The 15,983-nt window shown below is 58.1% G+C and overlaps 2 protein-coding genes across 6 annotated transcripts in view; one reads left to right on the plus strand and one right to left on the minus strand.

The window, feature by feature from the left end:
• The window catches only part of UBN1 (ubinuclein 1), a 33,202-nt gene extending 24,386 nt beyond the window's left edge, over positions 1 to 8,816 (plus strand). For both annotated transcript variants that reach the window (XM_019987430.2, XM_019987431.2), the window contains exons 13-18: positions 1,108 to 1,158; positions 1,254 to 1,296; positions 2,326 to 3,546; positions 4,564 to 4,807; positions 5,038 to 5,127; positions 6,788 to 8,816. In XM_019987430.2, coding sequence (XP_019842989.2) covers positions 1,108 to 1,158; positions 1,254 to 1,296; positions 2,326 to 3,546; positions 4,564 to 4,807; positions 5,038 to 5,127; positions 6,788 to 6,837 — 1,699 coding nt within the window. In that variant the 3' untranslated portion in view covers positions 6,838 to 8,816. The remainder of the gene's footprint in view (positions 1 to 1,107; positions 1,159 to 1,253; positions 1,297 to 2,325; positions 3,547 to 4,563; positions 4,808 to 5,037; positions 5,128 to 6,787) is intronic.
• A 157-nt stretch (positions 8,817 to 8,973) lies between these two features.
• Positions 8,974 to 15,983, minus strand: part of PPL (periplakin) — a 48,229-nt gene continuing 41,219 nt past the window's right edge. For 3 of the 4 annotated variants that reach the window (XM_019987426.2, XM_019987427.2, XM_070779583.1), the window contains 5 exons: positions 15,517 to 15,667; positions 14,720 to 14,803; positions 13,891 to 14,007; positions 13,314 to 13,406; positions 8,974 to 12,487 (listed from right to left, as the gene is read on the minus strand). In XM_019987426.2, coding sequence (XP_019842985.2) covers positions 9,815 to 12,487; positions 13,314 to 13,406; positions 13,891 to 14,007; positions 14,720 to 14,803; positions 15,517 to 15,667 — 3,118 coding nt within the window. In that variant the 3' untranslated portion in view covers positions 8,974 to 9,814. The remainder of the gene's footprint in view (positions 12,488 to 13,313; positions 13,407 to 13,890; positions 14,008 to 14,719; positions 14,804 to 15,516; positions 15,668 to 15,983) is intronic. The other variant, XM_019987429.2, reaches the window with a different exon arrangement.

The following is a 15,983-nucleotide window of genomic DNA, read 5'->3' on the forward strand; positions in this document are numbered from 1 at the left end:
CAACTCCAGCACTCTTGCCTGGAAAAGCCCATGGATGGAGGAGCCTGGTAGGCTGCAGTCCATGGGGTCACTAAGAGTCAGACACGACTGAGCGACTTCACTTTCACTTTTCACTTTCATGCACTGGAGAAGGAAATGGCAACCCACTCCAGTGTTCTTGCCTGGAGAATCCCAGGGACAGCAGAGCCTGGTGGGCTGCCGTCTATGGGGTCGCAAAGAGTCGGACTCGACTGAAACGACTTAGCAGCAGCGGCAGCAAAGGGGGTGCTGGCCCTTTAAGTCCCCTGGCAGTTGCTTCAGCCAGTAGTGCGACAGCAGTGGGCTGCTGCCCTGTGTGCACCTCCCACCCCCATGATCAGAAGCAGCGATTGGCCATCAGAGCACAGGTCCCTGGTCTTTGGAGACAAGGTCCTTTTTCCCACGCTGGTTCCAAGCTGTGTGCAAGCTGCTCCAGGAACACTTGCAGCTGCGGGCCACCAGGTGGGGGGTGGGTGGCTGCTCCTGTGCTGAGAGCCAGGATGAACCACAGTTTACTTGTCTAAGTCCTCCCCTGGAAGCTGCAAGCTTGACCAGCCTCTGAAATTATAGAGTGGTTCCATCAGATGGGTTCGGCTAGTGTAGTGTAGTTGTCCAGGTGGGAGATCACACCTGGTGCTTCCTGCTCGGCGTCTTCCTAGGACCCTCCCCGTGGAGATAGGGAGTGTTCTTGGTCAAGTAGGCCTTCTCTTAGAGTCCCTTCAAGTGGAATTGCTCTTCTCACTGTAGATTGAACTCCCGACGGTACGTAGGGAAGGGCATAAAGAAAATTCTGTTGAGCTTCTCTGGGAAAAGTTGGGCATTTGAAGGGGGATGAGAACAGGTAGTAAGGAGAGTGCTCCTGCCCTTAGGGGAAGAATCACTCTGAGAGGTCTGGGGGCAGAGTCCTCGCTTTTTTGGGGGAATCCTAGCTCTGTGGCTTTCGGGTGGCCAGGCAGCTACATAAGGCCCCCTCAGCAGCCCCCTGACATTAATGGGTGACAGTCCCTGCATACCGGGGAGGTGGGGAGGCTCGGGGAGCAGACTGCTTTCAGGGGCTCGTGAGGACTTCCCCGTGTCTCTTTGTTCCAGGACTCTGTTTAAGGAGAGCAGACGAGGCCACGGGCACCTGACGTCAATTCTGTGAGTGTCTCAGTGTTTTCACTTGTTAGGACTACTGGCATTTTTATCTCTGAGGATCTCCTCTGAATCTTTCCTGTGTTCCTTCCTTTGCACAGGGCCAAGAAGAAAGTAATGGCCTCTTGCAAAATGAAGGTGAAGGTGAGTCAGCCTGCCCAGTCATGTGCCACCTGTTCTTAGCTCTCTGCGGCCATGCTCCTGGCAGCTCATGGAGCTTTGCTGGTCTGGGGACAGCTCTTCGGGATGAGGTTGTACCAGGAGGCAGCCTGGCCCACAGGGAGGGGCCTGGGGTCTGCAGGACAGAGACCTGACCTGGGCCACCAGTGCCCTCCAGCCCCAGGTCTAGGAAGCATCACCTACCTGGCCAGTTCCTGGGGTTGTTGTGAAGTTAAATGAGGTCTTCTTGGTGAATTGTCCTTACCTTTTACAGAAGAGCGCCCCTGAGCCAAGTGCAGGTGAGCCTGGATTGGCATCGGGCAGGCAGGAGGCTTTGTCCAGCTGACTGACAGACGCAGAGGGGAGTGCGATGGCTGGAGACTGAAAACTGCAAAATGACTTCGATGTTGCAGAGCTCTCTCGATGTAGTAAAATTGCCGTTTCACCAAAATTTTTGCCAATTCCTGAGGCTCTGTAGCGCCCCTCACCGTCCCTGAACAGCCCGAGGGAAGGAGCGTGCAGATCAGTTACTCCCAAGTGTCTGTTGATCTCCTCTGATGTCCCTAAGACTCACTGCACCAGGTGCTGGGGAGGCAGGAGTAACAGGACTGTGAGCCCAGAGGGGAGTTAGGTGCTGGCGAAACCAAGGAGGGAGAGAGCGAAAGCAGTCCCCTTTCATCCTGACCATGGCTGGGAGCTGAGGTGGGTTGAGGGCCGGAACGGAGCACATCTTGTTGTTCAAGTCGTACAGTTTTTCAGAAACAACGGTTTCCTTGTGTGTGTTGCGGTGGCAGAATGCCTGGGTCAGCCCAGCCCGCCCAGCTGTGGCCAGAGGGTGGTGGGGTTGCAGCATTTCCGAATCCACGCAGGCCTCCTGTTCCTTTCCTCCCTGGCTTCGCGATCACGCTGGAAGGCCCGCTGCCTGTATGTTTTCTCACGCTCGAGTCCCTTCAGCAGGGCCAGGGTTGGCATCTTTGGACATTTGTAAACACGAGCCTTTCTGCTTGCCTCTAGGAATCATCTGCTAAGCCAGATAAGAAGGTGTCCGTCTCATCAGGCCAGACGGGCAGCCCCCTGGCTTTGCCTTCAGAGCACCTGGGAGGAGGCCTGGGCGTGGGGGCCGCAAGCAGGGAGCCCTCGTCCCAGGCATCTGGCAGCCTCGCTCACCCTGCTCCTATCAACCTGGAGGACTCGTTGGATGGAGACTTGGTCCATAATTCTGCCTCCTCGTTGGAGGCAGTGTCCAAGGAACTGGCTGTATTGCACAGCAGGGCTGGTGGGAGCTCAGAGTTCCCGCTGCCCACACCTGTGAAAGTGCCTGCAGAGAAGCTCGCGGGTGTTCTATGTCCAGAAGAAAAAAGGAACTTTCCAAAGCCCAGCCCTTCTTCTGCCCCTCCACCCTCTAGCTCTCTGCAGTCACCCCTCAATTTTCTGGCTGAACAGGCTCTGGCTCTGGGGCAGTCCTCTCAGGAGAAAAAAACAGAGAGTTCTGGCTACAAAGAGCTGTCCTGTCAGGCTGCTCTTGGCAAGGGCCCGCCGGAAGGGCAGCAGCCGAAAGCCAAGCACCACGGCTTGCCGCGGACGTCTCACGTGCCCCCGGCAGGCACCGCTGTGCCCGGCCCCCAGGTCAAGGTCTTTCATGCTGGCACACAGCCGCAGAAGAGCTTCACCCCTCCGGCTCCATTCGTCAATAAGCTTCAGGGCCCGAAGCCTGGCTCCCCTCAGTGTCACCGATCCCTCCTGCAGCTTGTCAAGACAGCAACCAAAAGCCAGAGCTTCCATGCTTCCATGCCAGCCTCCTCGGGCACGCCAGCCTCCAGCAGCAGCTCTCATAAGACCCCAGCTTCATGCTCTGCTGCCGTGAGCCATCCAGCAAAACCACACTCAGCCAGCTCTTCAGGACCACCCTACAAGACCAGTCCCTTCCTGGGCTCTGCCTCCAAACATGGGGTGTCGTCCGGCAGCCCCTCGTCTGGAGGAACGCCAGTTCAGAGCCCTGCTTCTGGGAACCTGCTCCCCACGACGCAGCCTCCCTCCACAGGACAGTCCACCAGCCGACCCGTCCCTGGCCCTGCAGTGAAGAAGCCACCTGTACCCCAGAAGTTGACCCTGGTGGCCCCTCCCGGTGGTCCCAATGGAGATTCTAGTGGGGGGACCCAGGGTGTGGCCAAGTTATTGACCTCCTCCCTGAAGCCCAGCGCGGTGAGCAGCGTGACATCGTCTACCTCCCTGCCAGTGAGTGTCCTGCTGCAGCCCGCCGCCCTTGTGGGCCTTGTGGGCGGGGCCACTGGCCTCGCCCTGGTCTGAGAGTGAGAGCTGATGCTCACGGTCAGGTAGGAACAGCGAGCCCGCCAGTTGGAAGGAGGACCGGGCTCCCTGTTTTCAGGCCTTTACTTTTCTGGTGGCCAGACTCCCAGGAAAGCCTGAAAAGTCTCCCGGGGAGGACGAACAGGGCAGGACTGGGCAGCACTGCACGTGCAGGGAGGCTGTGGATCTGGATGGCCAGAGGGAGTCAGGAAACTCGCCCTGCACAGCCTCCTGCCTGTCCTCTCTCCAAATGAGCATGTGAAGCGAGTCCTGCCCTCAGGTGTCAGTTATAGAGATGTCATGACCAGAAGACTGTCCTCAGGGTGATTCTGTTGGGTCTGGGGAGACTCCACATGTGAGACAAAGGTGCCGTGACCCAGCCCCTGGTTACTGAGGCTCGCCTCAGGTGATTGATTACAGGAGGTTTGCATGAAGGTTGGGGAATGAGAGCTTCTTTTCTCCTCCGTTTTTCCCATATATAAGATCGTGTGGTTGTAAAGAGCAAACATGTAGAAAGGTGTGTTTAGCAAAGCTTCACTCGTCTCTGTCTGCCTTCCCCAGCCCTTGTAACTGCCTTCCTTAGTTTCTAGGTTTTTTCTGTTTCTTTGTAAAAACCAAAGGTAAATGCCTGTGTGTGTGTGTGATGGAGAGAAGTATACAGCCATTGCTATATCCCTGTATTGGTGGGTATCCACGTAGGATACTCTCTCATTCCTTTCTTGCACAAAGGAGGCATAATTAATACCTGCTTTGTAAAGTGAACGCTGCTCAGGGAGCCCTTCTGTGCTGGTTCTCTGCAATGGTCCTTCCTCGGGGCCGCAGTGGAGGGGCAGCTGACATGCACGTAACCCTCCCCAACCCACCCCTGGTGCGGTGCCAGCTTTGGTTTGTGAGTGGGCTCGGACGGGGCTGGACTCCTGACCCCCCTCTGTGCTTCTTCCCCAGAAAGGAGCGAGTGGGGCTGTGCTGTTGACTGGCTCCTCATCCTTGAACCTGCTGTCTTCATCCTACAAGGCTGGCAGTCCCAAGCTCCCTGGGGCCTTGAACTCGAGCCCCTTGGGGATTATCTCCCAGCTTCCCCTCCACGTGATCTCCTTCAGTGCTGACTCCTCTGCTAAAGCGGGGGTCTCCAAGGATGCCATCGTCACCGGCCCTGCCCCCGGGACGTTCCACCACGGCCTCGGCCACAGTAAGTGTCTCCCTTCTCCCTCGTACTGGAGCACAGGAGGGACCCCTGGGCCTCTGTGCTGGCGGGTTCTGCTCTCCCATGCTGGGTTCCTGTGTGTGTCTGGTGTGTGAGTGTGGGCAGCCTCCCCGGCACTGTGCTGAGCCCTCCCACCCTGGGGTTTGCACCCGGGCCCAGGCTGCTCCTCCGTCTCAGCGTGTGTTTTGTTCCCTCTCCCTCTTGTCTCCTCTCAGGTCTCCTGGCCGGCGTGCACTCCAGCCCGCCTCGTGCCGCGCCTCTCCCGCACACTGCCGTGTCTACCCACCTCCCGCAGAGCCTGCCAGGTAATTTCCAGGTGCACTGCGGGCCATTCCCCTCCATCAGAGGCCTTCTCTGCTGCCAAGGACAATGTCTCCCCCTGTCATCACTGTGTCATCTGGGTTCGTCATCGGAGGCTCGAGCGTCTTTGTGGTACTTGGCACGAGGGATGCAGTCTCTCCCACGCTGACACCTGCCTTGCCCTATGTGATCACGGAGGCGCAGTGGCCTGAGTACTCGGCTCAGGACTTCCTTGCCCTCAGCTCAGTGTTTCCTCTTCAACGTAACCAAGACTGGAGGGGTGATGGTGTTGATTTCCCAGGGGCTAGCTGGGGCACTGCAGGCCTTTCGGTTCACACTGCCACCCCTTCCAGGTGGGACCAGCTAACAGGACTCGACCTTAGTGTGAGTGAAAGGGGAAGTCCGGTCGCAGTGGCAGGTGACAGTGGCAGGGCTTCAGGCGGGACCCTGACCCCTCACGGAGCGTGTGTCCAGGAGAGGAGCAGCGTGCGCTTCAGTCCGGGGTGATGCGGGGGCTTGGGAGCACGGCAGGACTGAGCAGCGTCCTTCCCTGCGTCTGCCCTGCACACAGCAGTGGCTGCAGAAGGGGCCAGCCTGCAAGCCCTGGCTCACAGCGCAAGGAGAGGGCACATGCGCCCCGAGCCAGCGCGTGCCCAGTGGGCGGTCTGCCTGGCCCCGTCCCGGGACCGTGGCTCTCCGTGCAGGTGGTGCAGGGCCGGCTGCTCCCTGCTGCTCCGCACCTGCTCCAGGCACGGCCTGGGGGCTGCGCTGCTCGGCGTCCTGAGGCTGATGCCTAACAGTGAATGCCAGAGGCCATCTGTGTGCAGGCGTGGACTGCAGGTCTCTCAGACAGAACCATGCTTTCTTCAGAGAAAGAAAGCGGGGCTAAGCCTTACCAGCAGTTACTCCCTGCTCCTATGGAGAAAGCAGGGACTTGGTCCACAAACTGGTGGTCTCTGAGCCATCCAGGCGAAAGCGGGTGACATTTGAAAGACTGCACCGCCTGTTTGCTTTTGGTAACACTCTCAAACAGAGAATAATTGGAGTACTATTGGAAACGTGACTGCTGATGTGTGGAATTTTCAGGAAAAAAGGGAAAAGTGTTTTCTTATACCATTTCTTTCCTGTTTTTCCTCTGGGAGTTAAAAGGCTGTCTGAAAAGCATCTGGGCTGTAAGAGACCACTTGAATGTCTCTCTTATGACACTCGTCGTGTTGTAGGATTACACTGAGTGGTCATCGGTGAGAAGCCTTCTGCTGTCTCAGCTCTGACTCATGTCTGCTTTGCTTTCTTCCCCGTGTGGGCTCAGAACATGAGCACCTGTGAGCTTGCCCTTCAGGCCCCAGGTGTGCAGTGGAGAGGTGCTCACTGCATCTGACAGGCCTCACGAGGAGCCGGGCTCTGCCCCAGGATGGCAGCTGTGGCTGGGAACAGGAGCAGCCCTTGCGGCACAGGCAATGCTCAGCCAGCGGCCGCCCTCCCAGCGCCAGCATACTGCCCATGCCGCAGATAACCTGCCAGCGCTTCCAGCTCCTTTGAGCCCCAGAACACTCGGTGTTCGGGGACTTTTGCTATTTCAGAAGTGGTCCCCTTGAGGTTTGGTTACTGCTGCCTTCAAGGAGGTCCTGAGAGTCTTGTGTTCTGTTTTTGCTTACTGTTTTTCAGATGCTTCTCAGCTTCATGGGAAAGGGCCCAGTGTACCAAGGAAATTGTGATTTTCAGGGCAAAGGCTGGAAGCTGCACAAGGAGGTCTCAGAAGTTGGATGATAACTACGCTCTGCCATTGGTTTTCTTCTGGAGAAGGCGTGAGTGCTAAGTGGAGCGTCTCTTGGCACGTGTGATGTGCCTTCAGTTCAGGGAGCAGCCCTGTGCTTCTCTGGGGGCCCTAGCCAGCCTGGTGCTCGGCGCCTCGCGGCTCTGTTGCAGACAATCGTTGGAGGGGCAGCGCTAGGCCAAGGAGCATGCCAGCTCGTGCTGGGCGCTCTGGTGGCGGGGCAGAGGAGGTGGCCCAGCTCCTCGCGTTTGGCCAGAGTACCTCAGCGCAGCGTACTGGTCGGGGGCTCCTTCTGGCCACAGTGGGCTCCCTGGTTGGTTAGAGTGTCCGTCCATCCTCCGGGCTCACACCCCAGCTGGGAGAGGTACCTTGTTCTCTGAAAAATACTCAGAACACCCAATGTGTGCTCATCGTGGGGGCCAGTCTCTCCACTGAACATGACAATGAAGCTCTTTTAGAGAAAAGACCTTTGTAGATTCAACAATTATGGTAGGATTTTTAAAGACACTTATTTTTGGCTCAGTTTTGATCCTTACCATTAAACGCATTGGATAGAATCGGACTGTTCTCCGCACTTCATGTTGTTCCTAGAAAGACATAATTCCAGTGCCTTTATGGTGGAGCAGGACTGGACACGTCCACTCGGCCCTCTGAGTGGGTCTCAGATGAAGACCTTTTTAAAGACATGTCTGTATTTAAGACAGAGCCAGCTTATTTGAGTTTTCTATGGTTGCACATCACAACCTGGGCCATCCTGACTGGAAGGTCACCTGGGCCCTGCCTCCCAGGTCCCAGCTCAGCCAGGGCCCCCCACTTTGTTTCTCCCAAGTTCATGCAGGTGGGCTGCAGAGCCCCGAATTCCTTCTTCGTCTCTTTGAGGGCTGAGGATGTGAGGAGTTCCAGGCTGCAGGTAGACATTCCAGTTTATCGTAAAACCATGCTCAGGCAGAGCTCCGGGAACAGGCCCCTGGGAAGTGTGTGCTGTGCAGAAGCAGGCCTTGAGGTCCGCGCTCTCCAGACAGCAGGCTCTGCCTTCACTGGGAGGTGGACGAGGCCGCGCCCCACTCAGCCAGCGGCTGCTTCTCAAGGATTTTCGGGCGCTTGCCTGTCCTGTGAAGTCTGAACCGACTGTTCCAGCTAAGTCATTTCCCTTATGTTGAGAGTAAATAGCCTCCTCAGAATGTGCGCCTGCCTACGTGGAGACATGGGCAGTTCTTTTGGGTCCTGACTCCCAGGATATGACTCTTGGTGTCTCGCGATTTCTCAGAGGCTGTCCGGCTGCCCAGGGAGCAAGACTGCGGTTGGCCAGCCAGCCGGCCAGGCCTCTGCTTGACTTTTTTTTTTTAACAGAAAAACCAACATGTGTGTCACATGGGGCCAAGTGGAATCCTTGTCCCTTTACTATATCTATTTTTTGCAACTTGGGTTTCCAGTTTACAGACTAGTCTTAGGTAGTAGCAAAAGAGCCAAAGAAGAGATTGGTATTGCTGAGCTCAGAGCGGCGCAGAGGCCGTCCGTCCAAGAGCGCTGAGCGGCGGGAGGACACGAGGTGCCCCTCCCCACCGCGCCCCCACCTCCCGGCACCACCCAGCTTTCGCCGGAGCAGGATGCCCTCCTCCTAGGAATCTAGCGATGCCTCTTGCCTCAGGGAAACGTTTCTTTGATGGGGAGTTGATGAGGTTTCTTTTCCTTGTTGATGCTTTATTTGTGGTAACGGAAGAGTGAGTGACTTGAGCCACGGCAAGGAGGGCTGCAGGCGGAGGCGTCCCGGCCACCATGCTGCGGGCTCCCCTTGCTGGCGATTCTTGGGTGTGAAAGGGCTGTGGCTTTTGTGCAGCGACTATGTTGGTGTTGGGGGTGGTGTGGAAATTGTTAATCTTGTATAAAGCAACACAATAAATTGTTTCAAGGTTTCCAGAACATCGTTTCTTTCGCGTTTCTTTTTACCATATTTGCAAGTAATTCTCTCTCCCTTAGGAGCTGGTAGTTGGGGAACATTCATTCTGGCTGAAAGCCAAGCAGGCCCTGGGGAATCAGCCTCACTCGAAAGAGAGGAAGAAACACACTTTCCATGAAATTAGAATCAAGCCAGCAGGTGTTTATTTTCACGCTATAAATAGAGTTCCCTCTTACTTCCCATTTTCTTACATAATACGTGAGATACAGAGAACCCAAATTTCATTTGATAAAAAATCAACTGTGGAGTCTTAAGTGGCAGTGAAAGAATAAGCAGGACCAGGCACCGAATCCAAGGCCGACAGCGACAGTCCACTAGGAAGGTACTTCAGTTACAGAACCACAACACGTCCTCTGACGGTGCGTTCTCTTGGGACAGTCTGGCTCGACAGTTCGGCTTCACCCAAGCACCAGGGTCAGACGCTGTTCTGGTTTCTTTGCGCCTCCTTTGGCGTAGCGCCGAGATCGGTTTCCCCAGGAGGCCTCGATGGCGAGTCAGCTGGAATCCGGAGGGCTGTGAATGCAGGTGGCGGCCCCCAGGGGCCGGGGCTTTGCTGAATGGAGCCCTCCCTGCCTTGAGTTTCCCCGGCTGGGGTGTGGAGGCCAGTGCGGTGCGGAGCAGGCTGGCCCATGGGGCTGCTGCCTGTCTTGTGCTTTAGTGGTAGACGTCAGTGCTTCCAGGTGACCCGGGGAGTCTGTTGATAGAGGAGTGTAGGAGAGGCGGGGAGGAAGACGGGCACTGCAGGCGAGAACGATTGGGGGACAAGTGGGTTGCTTTCCAGGCTGAGGGACATAGCTCAGCGGGGGCCAGTCCCGCCTGTGCTTGGGCCCAGCAGCTGGGGTGGCAGCACACGGGGCTCTGAGCGGACTGGAGCTGTGCGGGGGGCCAGGGAGAGACGACCCGGGGGAGGGTTCCGAGCAGGGGCGAGCCAGTGGCGGCTTCCCCGAGAGCGGGGGCGGGCCTACTTCTGCCCTGACACCAGGACGGCCAGCTCCTGGATGGACATGCTCTTGTTGACGTAGCGGTCGTACTGCGCGGGGGTCAGCCGCCCGCTCTGCAGGGCCTCTTCAATGGAGAACTTCCTGCCGGACTTCCTGTCATGGATCACGGAGGACTCGCCTCCGGGGCCCTTGACGGAGATCTCCTCCCAGTCGCACTCCTGGCTCCTGAGCTTGACAAACATGTTCCAGTCGATGAGGCCGGCGCGGTGGGCCTCCTCGGGGGACAGCTCACGGCCCGAGTCAGGGTCGATGACCACAATGGAGCGCCGCAGGTGGTTCTCCCTCTGCTCCCGCTTGACGGCCACGGACCCCAGGCGACGCTGCAGCTCTTCGATCTCCTGGTCTTTGTCCCTGGAGAGCCTCCTGAGGTCGTCCAGCTCCCGCTCCAGGGACCGCAGGCGTGAGTCGAGCTGCGCCCCGGGGTCGGCTCCAGTCGTTGTGGGCAGGCTTCTTAGGCTCTGCGCCTCGGCCGCGGCCATCTCGATCTCCGACTGCAGCCTGCGGGCCTCGAGCTGCAGGCTCTGCCGCTCCAGCTGCAGCTTGTGGTTCTCCTCCCTCAGGAAGTCCAGCTCCTTGGATGACTTGGAGTTGCAGAACTCCAGCTCCGACAGCTTGGCCTCCAGCCGGCTCACCTCGGCGTCCAGCTCCCTCTTGCCTTGGCTCTCGGCCTCCAGACTGCCCCTGAGCCTCTGAATCTCCTGCTCGGTGTCGCCTTTCTCCACCTGGACGCTCTCGGAGAAGACCACCTTCTCCTTGACCTCCATCTTCTCCAGGTGCTCCAGCTGCTGCTTTAGGGTCTCGAGCTCGCGCTCCAGGCCCTGCCGGCGGTGCCGCTCTTCCTCCAGCTGCAGGGCCAGGAGGGCATGCTCCCGGGCCTGCTGGGGGTCCTGCTGCAGCACCACCTTCTGTGTGAGGGTCACCTTCTCGTGGGCCTTGCCCTCCTGCGCCTCCAGCTGGGCCAGCTGTTGCTTGAGGTGCTGCACCTCCAGCTCAGCCTCGCGGCGCGCCTGCCGCTCGCGCTCCAGCTCCTCCAGCTGGTGCTCCAGCTCGGCTCGCCGGCGCTGCAGCCGCCGCAGCTCGCCGCGGAGGCCGTCGATCTGCCGCAGTTCTGCATCGATGCTCTCGGTGAAGGCGCTCACTTCCGCCCGGAGGCCCGGCTCCTCCTCGTACCTGACCACCTCCTGCTGCACCACCACCTCCTTCCCGCGGGCCAGCTCCTCCTCCTTCTCCTGGATCTTCTCCTCCTGTGACACGCATTCCCGTTCCAGGTCTACCTGCTTCTTGTGCTCCTCAGCCAGCCGGGCCCTCAGAGCCGCCACTTCCTCTTTGGTCTGGGGGTCTTCCTGGAACTGCAAGATCTCCTGGACCACCTCCTTGGTCTGCACCTGGGGCTTGGCCTCTTTGAGGGACTGGATCTCCTGCTTCAGCTGGTAGATCTCCAGGTCACACCTCTCGATGAGGCGGGTCTTGTCCACGATCTCCTCCCTGAGCCTCTGGAGCTCCTTCTCCGTCTCAGGGTCCGTCGTGTACTTGATGACCTCCTTGGTCACCTCCTTGACCTCTACCTGGGGGCCTCGCCTCCGAAGCGCCTCCAGCTCGCTCTGGTAGCTCTTGAGCTGCTCCTCAGCCCCCCGGTACTTGCGCTCCTGCTCTACCAGCTCCAGGCGGAGGTTGGCCACCTCACTCTCAGCCTTGGGGTCAGGCCGGACAATCTCACGCACCTTCTCTTGCACAACCACCTTAGCGTTCTCCTCCTCCAGGGCCCAGATCTTCCGGAGCAGCTCGGTCTTCTCCCTCTGGCTGGCACGGGCCCTGGCGGCCTCATCCTCATACCGGCGCTGGAGGGCGCCCACCTCCCGCTCGGCCGCCACGTCCTTCTCCACCTTGAGCACCTCCTTGACTGTGATCTTGCCCTCGGCCATGGCCCGTTCCTTCTCCAGCCTCTTGAGCTTGTCCTGCAGGAAGCCCAGCTCCTCCTCCTGCTTCTCCCGGAGCCCCTGCTCCCGCTGCTGGTCCTCCTGCAGCTGCCGGAACTCGGCCTCCAGCTGGGGGTCATTGTGCACCTTGACCACCTCCTTCTCTGTGACCACCTCCCGCGCCCGCCGCTTCTCCTCGGCCAGGGCGGCCACGCGCTGCTGCAGGAGAAGCGCCTCCGCCTCGCGGGCGCCCTTCTGCCGCCGCAGCGCCTCCAGCTCCCCCCGCAGCCTCAGGACCTCGTCAGCCTGGGCCCGATCCGGCTCAATGCGCAGTACCTCCTTGACCACGTACTCCTGGCCCCCGGCCCGGGCCGCCTCCTCCAGGGCACGCAGCCGCAGCCGCAGCGCCTCCACCTCCCCCTGCAGCAGCCGGTTCTTGTGCTGCTCTTCGGCCAGGGTCTGCTGCGCCTGCTGGAAGCTCTCCTCCAGTGCTGGGTCCGGCACCTTCCTGAGCACCTCCCTGGTCACCACCGCCTCCTGCGGGCTCTGGCTCCGCAGGGCCCGGATCTCCTCCTGGGCGCTCCGGACCTCGTGCTCCAGCTGCTGCCGCCGCTCCATCTCCTCATCCAGCTCCTTCTGAATCTTCCACGTCTCCTCTGCTCCAGGGCCTGGCTTGCTCCCGGGCAGGGCCTCCTGGCTTGCACCTGCCTCCAGCTGCTGGGAAGGGGGAGACCATGCAGGGTTAGGGCTGGACTCCGTGCAGTTGGTCCCCGTCTCCCCACCCTCCAAGGCTCACAATGCTTGTCTTGTGGTCCTCAAGGGACATCCCCACCCCCACCCCCTGCTCAGTGTCGGGGCCGGTAGAGCCCTAGGCTTCCTTTTGAAATTAAAAACACTAGTTTAAACACATCTGGGGAAACATCTTAAAGCCACAGAAGGGTATGACGTGAAGGCCACCTGTCCCTTCTGGTCCTGTTCCTATAGGATGTGCTGTGCTGTGCTTAGTCGCTCAGTTGTGTCCGACTCTTTGCGACCCCATGGACTGCAGCCCCCCAGGCTCCTCTGTCCATGGGGATTCTCCAGGCAAGAAAACTGGAGTGGGTAGCCATGCCCTCCTCCAGGGGATCTTCCCAACCCAGGGATCGAACCCAGGTCTCCCTCATTGCAGGCGGATTCTTTACCGTCTGAGCCACCAAGGCAGCTCAGCATCCTACAGGATACAGTCACCTTTGTCACACATATATTTTTGTGTGCAATGTGTATTTATCTTTTCCACGCTAATGGTGGTCCCCAATCTGCATGTACCCTGTTGATTGCGCTTATGAGAGAATCTGCAGCAGCCAGAGAAGACCACATTGTCGTGCGACAGTTCGATCGTTTTCCATCGTGTGGACAGACCCTGGCTCAGTCACCCACCCACTGCCCTGCCCTGCCAGCGAGGGCACACGCCCTCTGGCCACCTCTGTTTCTCTGAGGCAGAGCGAGCCTAGTGTCTTAGCTGTTGGGATAGTTTTCAGTAGGATGCCTTCCTAAGACCCATTACCTGTCTCAGGAGGGTCAGTGCAAACTCCAGGTTCTGCAGTCTCTGTCTGTTGATGGCATTAACCTCCGTAAACTTGGCAGCAAGAGCTGCTTCCTACAGGAGAGCAGACAGACAGGAATCAACAAGCTGAGTAAGGTGTTTGAGTAAAACCTGGCATTGGGGCAGAGATGCCAAAGAGAGTTGCCACTTCCTACCTGGAGTTCTGCTAGTCTTAACTGTGAGAGAGAAAACTGGATTTAGAGTCAGAAGCCTGAACCCCCAGGGACCTTGAGCAGGTCCGTCTCTGAGCCTTAAGGCGCTCGTGTTCGGAAGGAACAGGTTAACGTCAGCCCTCTGTGTGCGGATCCACTCGGCGTGGAGCAAGGGGAACTGCCCCAGCCACGACTCCCAGCAGGCTGTCTTTCCAGGTGTGGCACTGTTGCTGGCCCAGAGTAAGTTCATCGTCTTCTCCCACTGAGACTGTTGGCACCCAGGAGGGCCCCCAGCCCCGTTTACCACTGTGCGTGCCCTTCTGAGGCCTGCATGCCATGCTCCCTGGAGGAATGGAGCCCCAGGAGGCTGGGCCCACGAAGCTCACCTCTTCCCTCACTTTGGTGGCAGGGGACTGGAGCCTGGCCCGCTTGCTCACGTGGCTGCTCCTTCCATTCTCCAAGTCAAGGAGGGACCTGAGTTTCTCTGCTTCCAACTCGTAGTCCTGGGTAAGAGACACGAGGCAAAGGGCAGACCAGAGCAGGTGAGACCAAAGTGTTCCTGTGCCCCTTCTAGCTGACCGCGGAGGTCTTCCGCTCAGCCACACCTTGCTCTGACTGCCAGGAGGTTTGGAGAACTGTCGCTCCATCAACGGCACACAACCACATCCCTGGACGACCCACGAGACAAAAGAAAACGGGCCCACAAACCCCTTTGTCCCCAAAGCGCACTCCCTCCCTCCAGGCCACCCCTGGCCCAGAGAAGGTGGCTTCCTGCTGTCTTCATCTCACTCTGTACCGTAAGCTTTTTTTCATGCTGCCCTAATCCTTCTGTGGGTCAATTTGATGACTTAAACATCCATCAAGTAGCTGGATGATAACTTCCTAGCTGTCTCTACTGCTAATACTGGACATTTAGATTACTTCTAGTTTGTCTCTTTGGCTATTGTAAATAATTTTTTATTTCATACTGATTTTGTTAATCCCACATTATCATTTTTTCACATCTTTTCCTTTATGATAAATTCCCCCCAGTTACTGCTTTAAACAGTAGAAAACCCTTCTGATATTTGATGCCTGGTACCATCTTGTTTCCCAAAGGGTGGTGCCGGTTTGCACAGCCACCAGCAGTGCCTGAGGACACCCCCAGGGCCAGCCCGGGGGTTGGGGGTGGGGATGGTGGGGAAGAGGCCCTGCTGCTGGGGTGTCGCATCTCACCTTGACAGCCTGCTGGTACTGCTGGGAGTGCGTGTGGACTTTCTGCACTTCCTCTTCCCTTCTTGCTATTTCATCTAGTAGGTTCTGTACAACAACAGAGACTTTAAAAATAAAAACTTGGAAAAAAAAAAAATCCTAAACCTAGATAGAGTAGCTGAATTCCTTAGAGTCTGGAATTCTTCTGTAGCATAGGGTATAACGAGCAGCTTCCTTGTTTACGTTTGTTGGTTCCAAAAGGTGGTTCTAAGGGCCTGTGAAGAAGGGCCAAGCTAACGAACCTTGCCAGGAAGGCAGTGTTTACTGAGTGCATGGAGGTGTCAGGCACGGTGCTAAGGCTAAGCACGTGTGTTTCTGAGATTATCTCCCTGACTCTCCCCACATTCTTTGAGACGAGCACCGTCCTCACTTCCAGTTTAGGAGGTCCAGCGGTGCAGTGCCTGGCCTGCGGGTGCGTGGCTCCGGGGAGCCCAGGCTGTTGGCTTTTCCGTTCCTCGTCCTTCATCCCAAGGCCCTGCTGTCTTCTGGGGAGCCAGGGCTCTGGGCTGTGGAAATGGGTTTCCCCCCACGAGGGCTCACTGGTGACCCTGCAGTGATCCGCTTATTTAGCAGACCTGCGCGGGGTTGTGGGGGGGAGGGGGGTCTGCTCCAGGCCAGGCCTTGTGCAGGGGACCGGGGAGGGACTGGTGAGGGGGGCCCTGTCCTCAAGCTCAGAGACGTGGGCGCTGGGAACCCACTGGTCCAGGACCGTGACCAGGCGCCCATCCACAAAGGGGCTTGCTGACCCCCAGCCTGCTCACCTTCTGGTTGTTCAGCTTGGTCTCCACTTGGCTGAGGCCGTCCGTCTCCTGGGGCTCGTAGCTGGGGATGTGGGACAGGAACTGAAGCAGGCGGTCACGGCCGCTGCAGAAGGCGTCGTGCTCAGCCCGGGCGCTCTGCAGGCTCTGGACCCTGCGGGGCAAAGCCAGCCAGGCCTTTGAGCGCTCGGGTTGCACCGAGAGCTGCCTGCTGTCCCTTTCTAGAGGTTACCAAAGGGAACTGAACTGGGAGTCAGCGCAACGTTTACCAGGAAGGGGAGTAGTCAGGTAAATTATGGAGTATTGGGTGGGAATACTGCACGGCCTCCATTAAAGGCAGGCAGGCCCGAGTGTGCGGACCTGAGGTGATGCCCACTGTGAATCTCAGGACCTAAATAACTCCCAGATCCAAGGAGAAATCACAAGGGAGGTGTGGAAATCTTTTGAAGTCACTGAAAATAAAAACATCG

The sequence above is a fragment of the Bos indicus genome, chromosome 25, assembly GCF_029378745.1.
Source record: "Bos indicus isolate NIAB-ARS_2022 breed Sahiwal x Tharparkar chromosome 25, NIAB-ARS_B.indTharparkar_mat_pri_1.0, whole genome shotgun sequence".
In the NCBI taxonomy this organism is placed as follows: domain Eukaryota; kingdom Metazoa; phylum Chordata; class Mammalia; order Artiodactyla; family Bovidae; genus Bos; species Bos indicus.